General features: G+C 36.6%; 1 protein-coding gene across 1 annotated transcript in view; it reads right to left on the reverse strand.

The window, feature by feature from the left end:
* Positions 1–256: 256 nt before the first annotated feature.
* The window catches only part of LOC104402017 (diacylglycerol kinase eta-like), a gene marked incomplete at its 3' end in the record, with an annotated part of 47,063 nt that continues 34,635 nt past the window's right edge, over positions 257–12,684 (reverse strand). The window contains exons 6-16 of the mRNA XM_010009782.1: positions 12,380–12,486; positions 11,144–11,269; positions 9,883–9,985; positions 8,516–8,678; positions 6,130–6,238; positions 5,686–5,825; positions 4,021–4,105; positions 3,728–3,813; positions 2,216–2,315; positions 848–1,124; positions 257–385 (exon numbers count right to left, since the gene is read on the reverse strand). Of these exons, the coding sequence (XP_010008084.1) occupies positions 257–385; positions 848–1,124; positions 2,216–2,315; positions 3,728–3,813; positions 4,021–4,105; positions 5,686–5,825; positions 6,130–6,238; positions 8,516–8,678; positions 9,883–9,985; positions 11,144–11,269; positions 12,380–12,486 (1,425 nt within the window). The remainder of the gene's footprint in view (positions 386–847; positions 1,125–2,215; positions 2,316–3,727; positions 3,814–4,020; positions 4,106–5,685; positions 5,826–6,129; positions 6,239–8,515; positions 8,679–9,882; positions 9,986–11,143; positions 11,270–12,379; positions 12,487–12,684) is intronic.

Below are 12,684 nucleotides of genomic sequence, written 5' to 3' on the forward strand. Positions count from 1 at the left end.
ATGACAGCGAGTTAAATGCAGACACTTCTCTCTCCGATAAATACCTTCTCAGTTTTGTAAATACACTCCAATAGACTGTTCATCTCGTCTCCTGCTTTTTTCCCTTAACTTTCATTTATCCAAATCTATCAAAATCTGTGACTAGTTTGCAGTGAAACAGGATGCTAGCATTTTTAATTATGGAGCCAACTGTGCTCCATAATGCAATATAAAAAGACTGTGTAATTTGAAATTATTTTATTCCTCATTTACTCACCCGGTGGGGACTCAAGTTCCTTTGTATCTTCCTCTTTTTCCTCTTCTTTGGATTCATCCAATTCTTTGCTATATTCTACTGGCGACTGGTTCACTTGTTCTTCACTATGAGCATTCTGCTCATCCACAACTGCTTATTAAAAAAACAAAGACAGAAAGTTTCAAGATTTTAAAAGACAAACTGCATACATGGAAAATTAGCTCCTCTTTTCTGTAGCTTCAAATTTAAAAAGACTAACAAAAGATTTATATTGCTAATTCAATGAAAAAGAGTTTTGCAATCCTTCACCCATTGATAAAGATTTGCTGCCAGAAATTTTCATTTTGTGGAGGATAATAGTTACAAAAGAAGCACACTTTTATATGTGCACACACGTGCATACATATGTATTCATATACGCAAACAGACAGTCATCAACTCCAAACAAGCTGCATTTTTTTCCTTGCAGCTTTTAATAAGCACATAATTTCAGCTACAGAACAATTCAGAAATCAAACTTTAATAATGAAAACTTCTGCTAGTTTAAAAAAAAAAAAAGAAAAGAAGCAACCTTATTCTATCAGTAAGGATTAAAACGTCGCTGATGTGCACCTTTTTCTGCTTGTTCAATGATCTGCCTCACAGCCTTCTTCAAGCTGTTTGCCCGGAGCATCAACTGTTCCCTTGGTTTGAAGAGTTTCTGGGTGGAAGACTTTGAGACACACTCTGCTAATTGCTCTTTACTTTCAGACAAGGATTCTTCACTTGAAAATTCCTCTGCTTCTTCTTCCACAATGGGGGGAGTGATGCCTGGGAGAAGGGGAGCAGCCTGGGCTTCTGTGTGAAGAGCCTGGAGCAACAGGTCTAGCTTCTCATTTAACTCAGAGCACTAAGACAAAGTGCAAAAGAACACACACAGAAAAACCTTAACATTTTCAAGAGATTAAGAACCAGATTATATTTAAAGCTGTAGGCGTCTTAAGTGTCTATGTAATTGTTTATGTAAAATCCAAATTTAGGTTCAACACTTTGCAATATCAGATTATGAGTAGTCTGCATGTTTTTTTTCCAGACATACTCTGTGGCACCCAAACAGATTAAAGCAATTACAACCAAAAACCCCGACACTCAGATTAAAATAACACACCATGCTAAACTCAGCCTGCCACATAACTAGGGTACAGATTAGATCTGACTCCTCCCCCAGTGGCCTGCAGCACAGAGAATCACCACTGATCTGCCCATACCATGTATTATAAGAAATTATGGGTGTTCAGTACCCCAATTTGGAGAGATAATCTATGGGGACATGCCCAGCTGTTAGACTGAGACACATGAGGTTGTTTTCACAACGCAGCTGTACATTTAAGCAATTAAGTTGTCACAGAGCAGAGAGGCTCAAGCCAGAACCAAACACCTCAAGCATCTCTGCCTATCACTAAGCAGTTGCTCTTTTCAGGTACACAGGAGAAGAGGTGATTTTATAGATTTTCTGAGCTTAAGGGAAAGGAAACCAACACTGTCTGACCTTGGAACAGTAAAAAAGAAAAGCTCATTTTCTAAAATGTGCGCTGAATAGAAATGTGAACCACAAATTGCCATTTAGCAAGCACACTTCCTGACTCTGGGATTGCTAGTGATTTTGTTTTCCTCTTATCTGTTTAGCTCATGTAAATCTTGTGCCTCACACCAAACCCTCCTGCTGATAACTCCTAATGCAAAATATTTCCCTTTGTCTCTATGTATGTCGCCATGAACTTTATCCTTTATAAAGGAAAAAGTATGAACAGCATTTATAGACATCTTAAGAGTTTAAAGATGGCTTGGAAATAACCGTTCTATGCAAGAAGAAAACAAGATTTTCAAGTCATTGGTTGAAATGAAATCCAAGCTGGGCATCCTGAAGTAATTCGAAAATTAAGCATCTAAGAGCTATAAACATTAAAAACCCCGTAACTTTAAACCAGAACATAGTCTTACTTTAATGGCCATGGCATCAGCTTCCTCTGCATTTTCCATTGGTTTTTCATAAGTCTTCCCTATTTTGGCAACGAAGTCCTTTACAGTTTCACATAATATTCTTCAGATAAGGAGAGGGGAGAAATCAAATGAAATAAAATAGGTACGTTTTGAACATTACATTCTTTTGGCAATTTATTTATATTCATACTGCTGTACATCATTGTTACTGAAAACTGAACTCTGTGATCAAAGCTGACAACACTCAATTCAAGTGATAAGCTTCAAAACAAAAACTCTTCCTACCTTTTATTTAGGGCTTTGCACACATTGTGTCTCAGTCTCTTATTTCTAAGAACTGAAATAAACATGACTAATTTTATCCATTCCTTTGCTTGTACACCTTCCATACCACAGGAATTAGCAAACTTGCATTCACTCTGACAACTACAAACACAGTCTTGCAAATTCCAATGCAAAGATGGAGCCTAGAAACCATAGAGAAAACCTATTGACTTTAATGGAGCTCTTCTTACACACATCCCACTGCACAGCTCATGCTTTTGAACCACAGCTTAGGCATATCTATGCAAACTACAGTGGCTGCAATGAATTTTCATTGTGTATATCAGAGAACGACTTGGTTCTTATTACCTACACTGCAGACAGACAGCAAACTTACTAATGTGATGTGAATAACTGCTTAGTACTGTTCATTTTGTTGAAATTTATTTGACAGAAATTAAATAAATTTAACCAGATACAGACCTAATTTAGAATCTGGAGTTATAATATCCTGCGGTTTCATTTTCAACACGTGCTATGTATAGTCTAGAAACAAAATTTTATTAACTTGCATTTAGCAAAAAAGAAAGTGATGTAATAACATTCAGATGTACTTTTTAAGATTCTATGACTGTTCTTTTGCATACATCAAAATATACAACTATTTTTTTTTCTTCACAGTGAAGGTATATACAGAATCCTTCTGATCTCAGATGATGTCCATAATATGCCAAGTAATTATTTCTCATTTTTAAGTGTTTCAATCTGGGGAAAAGAACCCTTTCATTTGAGATCACTACTGATTGAATTGACACAGCTATGGCAAAGCTACCTAGCCTGAAGTTCTGCTTCATATTGGTGAAGTTGTTTATTTGTCCTCTTAAAGATATGGATAAAGATACACATAAAGCAAAACAGAAGAAACGTAATGTGAAGAAGATCAAATATTTGCACTACTAACAGTAAGTTTCATATATAAGCTGCACACTGATGTGATTTAAAATCACTTTATATTATGTGGTTTTTTAAAATTTCAATGTGTTTAGTATTAAGCTACCCATTACAATTGTGCCATATAAAAATTTTGCATAAAAAAACATGCACTCTAAAAGATATAACTCAAGACACATTAAGGCAAGCCAATTGGGCCAGACATAAGAAAATCAGGCTTAGACAGAAGGTTATTATGGTGATGGTGTTACACAGGGGATTTATCCCATACATGGTACATAAAACGGATAAACTCACTTGGCAGATGATATGACAACAGAGTGCTGATCAGAATTGAGAATTTTTGCAAGATGAGCAGCAACTGAGTCCTCATAAGCTGATATCTGAAAACAGACAGAAAAAAAGACTTCAATTTCCCACATTTCCGCAGTTTAATACCAAGTAGTGAGCTAAAACATCTTCAAACCCAGCAGGATTTCCATTTCAGATCTATTACAAGGACATGCAGCTGGCAATGCAGATTTTACCTGCATATTGTATTTTATGTACCAGGTTGTTTAATATTCAAAACAACAAAAGTAGAAGTCCACCTGGCATTCCTCTGACTCTTCTGCAGTCACTGGAAGTATAGAAGGCTTTGCTGGTAATTTCAGTTCATATGACATTATACTCCACCTGAAAGAAACAACAGCTTTTAAGTTTCCAGATCGTTAGTTTCATCTTTTCTCCAACATAACAAAAAGAAAATTCATTGTCACATCACAGAATATCTGTTAGAAAAGAAAAAAAAAAAAAGCAGCTTAATTTTCAATTGTAAGCTAATTACATATGGATAACAATTTAGAATAATGGTAACATTAGTTTTATTGCTCAGATTATTTGTTAGTGATTTGATGACGAGCCTTATTTGTGAACAAATCATGGGATATTCAATGCAAGCAACAGATTTTGCGGTAAAACATTCATAACATAGCATAAAAGAATTTGTGGAAATTAACTACTGAAGTGAAAGGAAAATAGACCTGTTTCTAAAGAAAAAGCTCTCAGGTTACATTAGCTTTTCATCTCAACTAGGGGAGGCAGACATGAGAACAAAGCTAATGGTGAAGTATCTTCATTGACACATATATGTATCTTCCCCTGGTAAAGGACAGTACTCCACAGCATAGATAGTATGAAACTGCTAATAGCAACATCCTTCAAAGCCTGCTGAAAAGAACAAGTGATCACTGAAGATGGCCTTGGGAGCAAGTCTACTGAAATTAGCCAAAAAAGGAAACTAAGCTTTTTTTCAGTACAGAAAAAGGTAAACGTGATTTAATCTACTAGTGTTTCAGAATGTCCAGGCCAACAATTATTTCTAAGGACCAGTAACAAGCAATTCACTACGTACTTTGCTGTAAAACCATCAATTAATCTGCAGAAAAGCTTAAAATAAAAAAAAACCCGACTTGTTTGTCTATTCCATATTAAAAACACCTAAAATGAAATCGCCTTTAATGACATTCATGCATTTGTAATTAGAGCAAGCACAGAAAGAAGAGAAAGGAACAGAGTAAGAAATAACTGTTCTCAAAAACAGCGTTACACCTTCATTGGAATGACATGACCATCATCCTCTGACTTTTTTAAATGGGGATTGCTCTTCTGCTTAATGGATAGAAACCATACAAAAGAAGGAGTGGAAAGGTCTCTTGTTTTTGACTAAAACCCCAGAAATATTAGTAGTAGATCAAGCCAAAGATGCAGTTAGCATCTTATCCATAGCTGATGCCTCAGGAAATTATACGAAGTGTGAAAGCACACAATCTGACTTCTCCTCACATCCAAGGAAAGAGAGCTCAGGAATCTCTGAAATAAATATGTTACTTTTAATGGCACTTAATAACATGCATGGAGCCCATAAAACTGCCCCAAACAGTTTTGAATCCTTACAATTTCTTAATGCTTACAACTTCTTGTAACAGGCAGTTATGTAGCTTCATCAGTTATGCAATAAACTGTCACCTTTTGTTCATCTTTGGACAACGCATTTCCTAGTTTCATCAACCACTCTCCCCTCTGACTCTTCAGTTTAAAAAAGACATTGAAGAGCTGTCCCCACTACTATTTTGGCTTCCCTCATGATTATGATCTGCACCCTAAAAACCCAAACCACCAAACACTAAGTCTCTAAGACGGATTTAGGCCATCAGACACCCAAACAAATACAATTTGAATCTCATGGTAAATCAGGTATAACCATTCAAATTTACCTGTCTAACATTTTCGTGCTGGCTCGTTCTAGTTTTTCCAAAATCTGAGGAAGTTGTGTATCATCATCACAGGATCCTCCCCAACCAAGGACACGAGCGAGGTCATTTCCAGTACCAAGGGGTAGCACTCCTAACTGACACTGAAACACAACATAGGAGCAAATCTACTAGTGAAAACTTGAAAGAAAAAGTACAAACTCTTACAAATGCTTGTTACTTCAAGCAGCAAACGTTAATTATATAGCTGATATCTAAAGCTTGTAAATTCAATTGTACAATCCTGACACAACTTGCCTGGTTTACACCAGTGAAAATTTTCATTTAACAGTAACTATTGAGTTTGGCCCATATACAAGATATGACAAAGAACCAAGTCAAGGAAAAGCAACCATACAAAATTAAGGCTGGTCAGTATAGTCAAGGAAAGTAAGTATGCACACTTGCCTGTTTGTGCAAGCTGAGCTTGTCAATTTCTGACAAGACCCAACCCACGCTTCCATCGCCGCCACACACAAGAATCCTGAAGTTGTCAAACTTCTGAAATAACCTCAAACTGCAGAGAAAATACAGCTTCTTAGAGCCAGTAACATCCACTACTGAGAAAGCAGTCATATTCATTAGCAACTGTTACATGAAAATGTGGTCCTTTCACTGCTCGGGGGTATGTGGATACAGCCATCTACTTAAATAAACCTAGCAGCATCCCATCTACTGCTGTATATTCCACTTATACTGACATTTCTGATAAATAACATGCCAAGTTTTACTTAAAAAATTCCCTTGATATTGTTTTCAGGATTTTATTAATGTTATTTTATTCATATTTTTAAAAAATTCTAAACTGTGCAATTGCAACTGCTCTGTGCTTCTCACTCCAGCCAGAAGCACAAGGCACCGATGGGGAATTTTTGGAAGAGGTCGAGACACAATGACAGGATATGCTCCACAATACAGGTGGGCTTTGCCAATGCATGACTAACTAAAAGCAAGGACTGTTGGAGGCAATTACTACACATAAGGTGATCACAACAACGTAAGACAAATAAGATATGCATTTCATGTTAGATGCTTAAAGCCATATCCTGCTTTCACTTCCTCCTGTTCTCTCACTTGCAACAACTCCAGGATACAACACTTGGGTAGTACAGAAAAGGACAAGAGAGACAGAACAAACAGAAAGATGAGACACAGAGGAAAGGGGAATGGTATGTGAAGAAACGGCCAATAAGTAAAACCAACAACGATTTAAACTTAAAGAAACACCAACAAAACAAAGAATTGTAAAGTATAAACTCTTAAAATAATAAAACCAAAGATGTTTATTCTTAATGCATGTTATTTTCCAGAATATGTATAATCTCAGAACTATTTCTATAAAGCAACATATTAAGATCACAAATATTTGAAGCATTTATATTTTTTCTAAGAAAATAGTGTCACTTCTATATGATAGGCAGATTCCTATTCAGAACAAAAGATGCAGATATTTAAGGAAAAAAATGTTGATACCAAAACAATTTCTCCTATCCTGAGAAAAGGGAGAAAACACCTAGGCATACACTGGCTCAAACAATGCAACTCTGCCTTTTAGATCAACTAGAAAAAAAGAATACATCAGTACAACCTGATAGAAAAACTGCTAAGACTCTCTCTTTGGAAACTGTTTGGGAAAACATTTAAAAGCAACCAAGCTGACCTATAATCATAGGTTAAAAAACGAAAGCAAGCCTCCTGAACCATGCTGCTGCTCCTAGGTACAACTGTATGGCCGAACCCAGGACAATGAAGCAAGAGAACTTGCAAACAGACATCTTTTTCAGAATGTCCTCTCTCAAAAATTGCCTCTCCAATTTAGATCAACTTTTTACTGTCAATTTAATTACATGTACGCAATGTTAGCCAAAAGGGATTTAGATTCAATTCAGATTATCAGGCTTATAATTAAAAGAATATTACAATTTAAAGAGTTAATATAACATGTCAATAACACAGTACTGAGCACAAAAGTCCACAGCTGTATTCCATTGTATTTGTATTATTTGCCCACTGTTTGAACTGAATTTTTGTGTATGTTTCCTCTACATTTTTAGCACACAAGCATAATTCTGCATCTTTAAGAGTACAAAAATTAGTGTTTCTAGTTCCTGTAACTGATACTAATAGGCCATTCAACCACAATGCCATATCTGAGTGGAATTAAGTTAGGTAACAGAAAAATGTGCATGAATTTAATCTTTATGAATGTGCAAAGATGCTTGGGTTGTGGCCACCACTATGCAAATTTCACCCCTCTCTCTCCAACAATCAACCCTTAGGTTTTGTAGAATGCCTGATGATTTTAACTGTGGTCTTGCTCCAAATTCTGTGAGATGCTAATTTTCTTGACCATTTGCATATGTTGCCTAAACTATATTTTGACCATAGTTTTCAGATGACAGAAGTTTTACTGTACTCGTCCATCACCCACTGCAGACTCCCCCACTGGCATTTGTGTTCAGAATTTCCAAAAAATACAGAGTACATTTAGACAACAGTTTTATTCCATATCTATTCACAAAAAATTCACAGGAACATCTGAATTACGCATATGAAATGTAAGAAAAGCAGCTGGGCAACTGAGTAAAGGCCCTGATTCAGGAAAGCATCTCAATATTTGCAACGGTTTTGAGTCTTACCAGTTAATAGAAGTCAAAGCTAGCCAAAAAGCCACTAAACAGTTGGGCTGATAGGTTTTGGTTTTGAATTTTAGCAATGCGGGGACAACACGACACTATACTTCGCACTAAATTCCCTTGCAGAAAGGATTGCTCCAGGTTTCCAAGGTCATTACCCTAAGTGAGGTCCTCCATTCATTAAATCGAACACCTGAGCTGGATTTAACGACTGTTTGAATCGCCGAAGAAACTTTACTCCCTGATTGTCTCCACTCTTTGAGTTAACAAAAACTAAAAGAGGACTGGCACAGGATGGCGGGCATGTGGCTTTCCAGAAACCTGTGAACATAGTTAGAAAGAATGAAATAAATAAAGCTTTCTAATATGAACAACACAAAAAGAAATCATGGGAAAGAGGAAGAAAGGGATGAAGGACAAAAGGAGTACATTTTATCATGCATAATGTAAACTCTAAACTGAGTACTAGCCCTGCAAGGAAAACATAATTGCTAAAGATTTACCAGTTCATTTTTTTCTTTCAGGTATTTTCAGTGTCTAGATTTAGTAAAATCCTGAAGACAATAGCTTTATTGTTTTTCCATAGTGAAGAAGAGTACTAACCTTTTAGAATACTTCCCAAATCTCACCTTCAGAGATTATCACTTAATTAAATATATATTTCAGTTATAAGTGTTTGGTTTCGAATATGATTTTTCTTCAACTTTACTGGGTTGAAATGGATCATCCACATCTGTATGAGCTTTCTAAGAGCACTACAGATTTTAAGTTACTATATTCAGCTACTCCAGGTGAGACTTCGCATGATAACCTTTTTTTCAGACTGAAGTTATACTACTAATTATAATAGAATCACTGAACAAGAGGTCTTCCGCTGTGATTCAAAGCTTAGTAAATTCAGTGCAGGCCTTAACTAATTACAGCAGGCTTTCTATAATGTCCTTAGTAAGTGGTACTAATGGACACTGTTGTCCCTAACATGACCAGTCGATGAAAGCAGTGGTTTCTCAGCAACACTTCAAAATCAGACATTGTAGATACAGGTTTTGACATTTGATTCAGGCAAAGTTAAAATGACAGTATTGTTTTCGATTACTAAAAAAATTACTAGAGCTACAAATAAAAAGAATGGCATTAAAGGATGCTAATTTAAATCCACTTACCATAATGTGCAATTTAAAATAAGGTTTGATTAATTTATTTAAATGCCAAGAAAAATAATTTCACATATGGAACAATCTTCCTAGCATGAATAATAAACAGTAGCATGATGTTCTGGTCTAAGACACTGCATAGCAAGTAAACAGAGTGAATATATACAGCATAAACAATCACTTTTGCTAACTTCATACAATAAAATCTATTAAATTGTGATAAAGTTTTTGGTCTATACTTTCCATCAACATAAACCATAAAATTAAAGCTGCTAGATTTCATGATACTCCTTATGAAATCCACTCGCTGCCTTTAAGTGCAGTCTCCGCAAGTCCAGAGCTACCACTCAACGCACTACAATACTACGTACCATCAGAGTCTATACTGTTTAGTGCTGTTGGAGGTATGATCGATACCTTACATTGACCAAGTGGACATTTACGAGGATACAGATCTTTACAGGCAGTGTGAACCTACAAAAGAAACAAAAAATTAGTTCCCTACAGTGGAATTTCAGGGTGAAAGTATAAATTAAATAGTATCTATGTAATAAAAATGGGCTAATAAATAATAGTTAGGTGTAGCGGGAAGAGGAGCAAAACTCAGAAAAAAGTCGTGACAGTGTTCAACCACAAAGACTTTTCACTTGTTCCACAAAATATAAGTTTGGAGCACTTCACCTTCGGCTACCCCTATAGCAGACATGAATCATCCGTTCAAGGGAATCATTAGCCTCCATCCATGAGAAAGGGAGGGCCAAGTTCCCAGCAGCCAGCATCCGTGCTGGGGGCAGAAGGCACTCTGCACACATACAAAGCAGTAGCTCTGTATGTGCCTGGTCCACCTGGCTCTTCTGGAAGACCCATCTGCACCAAAGCTAGCAAACCCACTGATCTAAGCTAACCCACCAAAGGTGGGTCCCATAAACTGTGCATTGTAGAGGTCTGCTCCATAATTGTTGGAAAGACAGGCTGCACTTCACCTAAATTTCACATCACCTCTGGGATGCCAATCATTTCCATCTGCCTACACAACAAAGCCTCAGACATCTATATGCCAAAAGATTCAACAATAAAAAAGCTGCTAACTTTCCACTTCTGTACGTTGGTATATGAAACCCATCTTCTTAGACAAGTTAAAAAAAATTAAGAGAAAACTATGTTTTGGGGAAACAGCAATAGAATGCTATAGAATTTCAATCAGCAACCTACAGAGTATGCTGGAGAACTTCAAGATTATGCAGTAACAAAATATTACTACATTAATATCAATAAATATTAACTATATTACTAAAATATTATTACAGCAATATCTGCAATAAAAAAGAAAATACGATTAGCAGGTTTACAGAACAGGCACCTGAACTTTCAGTTATCAGTTAGGAGAAGTCAGAGAAAACACACCGGATACCAACACCTACTAAAGCAAAGCTGCAGCTGTGGGAATACTAAAAAACAACTGAAGCAAGTAGGACAGTCACAAGAAATCAGGAACATTAGAAAGACCTGAGTTTGCACAAGCTGCCTGCTCCTAGTTAATCCAAAAGCAGGTTATGAAATGAAAAACTAAAAAGAATAAAGCAATAAAGCTGTCAAAAACTTAAATGCTTGGATGTGGTTCACTGCACCTACCATAGCTTTACACCAAAGGCACTTCCAATCTTGCAGGCGTAAAACACTGCCACAAGTCTTGTCGCAGACTGCGCATTTGGCACTGACAGGCAGATTACCCTCTAACCACTGGTGAGGCATAGCTATCTGTGAAGAAGTAGTCACACGAGTTAAATACTCAGAAACAGAAGTTAGAGGCTTTTGTCTCTCAAATGTAGGTGGATTTCACGTACTTTCCACAGGTCTACCCTTTCATCAAAGAAGCAGGTATAGCTGACCAGGGTAAGTGACACTGATGCTCACAAGGCAGCAGCTATGAACGTGGCCTATGGTGGTGTTTCACATGCTAGGCAGAAAGCGTGACAGCTGAAGAAGGGAGGCACATCTTGTTCAACTATTCATGGTACTATGGTAGCAACTAACCATAAAATAATGGGGCAGTGAAATCCAGAGATGCCGTAATATAAATAAAGAGCCACTAACTTAATGTTGACTACATGACACGAACCAAGTAAAACAACTAAAATTCAGAATAGGCAGGACAGCAGAACACCTCTCTGGCTTTACCCCCTCACCATGGTTGGTAAGTAACAGCTCTATGAAGCAGTCCCTAAATGCAGTGCAAAGCTTTACTCAGTACACTCTTTGTCCCATTAATACCAATGGCAACTCAGGACACTCATAGGTGTGCAACTTCACACTAACCTTCTAGGAAGAAGTTTCACAGCAGTGGCACATACATAGTTTGTTTGTAAAAATAACCCATTACAAATTCTTTTAAAAAGGTTTTTTCATTCCTTCTGCTAATTTTAAAATTCCTGCTTTCATCAGTAAAAAAAACCAACAACCCACATGATAGTGAATTCCAAAGAAACCTCCTGAAAACAGCCATCGGTAAGGAGGACACAAAATAGATGGCCAAAACAGCACAGTAACAGCATAAAATACCACCTTTGCTTAAGAGCAGTAGGAACTTCTGGGAGCAATTCTCCAGATTCTGAGTTTCTCTGCATGTGGCCTTTAAAATCTTATAATACAGCTGCAATCTAGTGCCCACAGATACTAAAATTGTCTTGTGAGATAGGAAAGTAACTTTTGTCTAAATACCATGTTAATCTTTAAGAAGTGTACAGGAATATAGCCACCTACCATTAACTTCACTGGTTCACATGGCAATATGTCTATGCTTAGTCTCTTTTTTTTAACCATCAGGAAGAAACAGCTTTGGAAAATACTGCAAATACAAATAGTACTTACACCATCTTCATCTTCAATGATGTCTTTTCCAATTGAGGCTAATGTAGTCCATTTGCAGTTATTTGTTGCTCGGACAGCACATCTTTTATGTGCTTTAAACTTACACACTGGAAGGCACACATAAACACATACACTGTGTTATTTGCTGTATTTCAGTGATATATATCTTTTAAAAAATTAAACATAGATATTCGATTTAAGCAGCCAAATACATGTCATTTAGTGTTGCACATGACAAAACCCAACTAAAAGAAAATTCAGTTCATAATCACTCCAGCTTTAACTGTGTAAACTGGATTTAACTG

The sequence above is a fragment of the Nestor notabilis genome, unplaced genomic scaffold, assembly GCF_000696875.1.
Source record: "Nestor notabilis isolate BGI_N333 unplaced genomic scaffold, ASM69687v1 scaffold2562, whole genome shotgun sequence".
Classification (NCBI taxonomy): Eukaryota; Metazoa; Chordata; class Aves; order Psittaciformes; family Psittacidae; genus Nestor; species Nestor notabilis.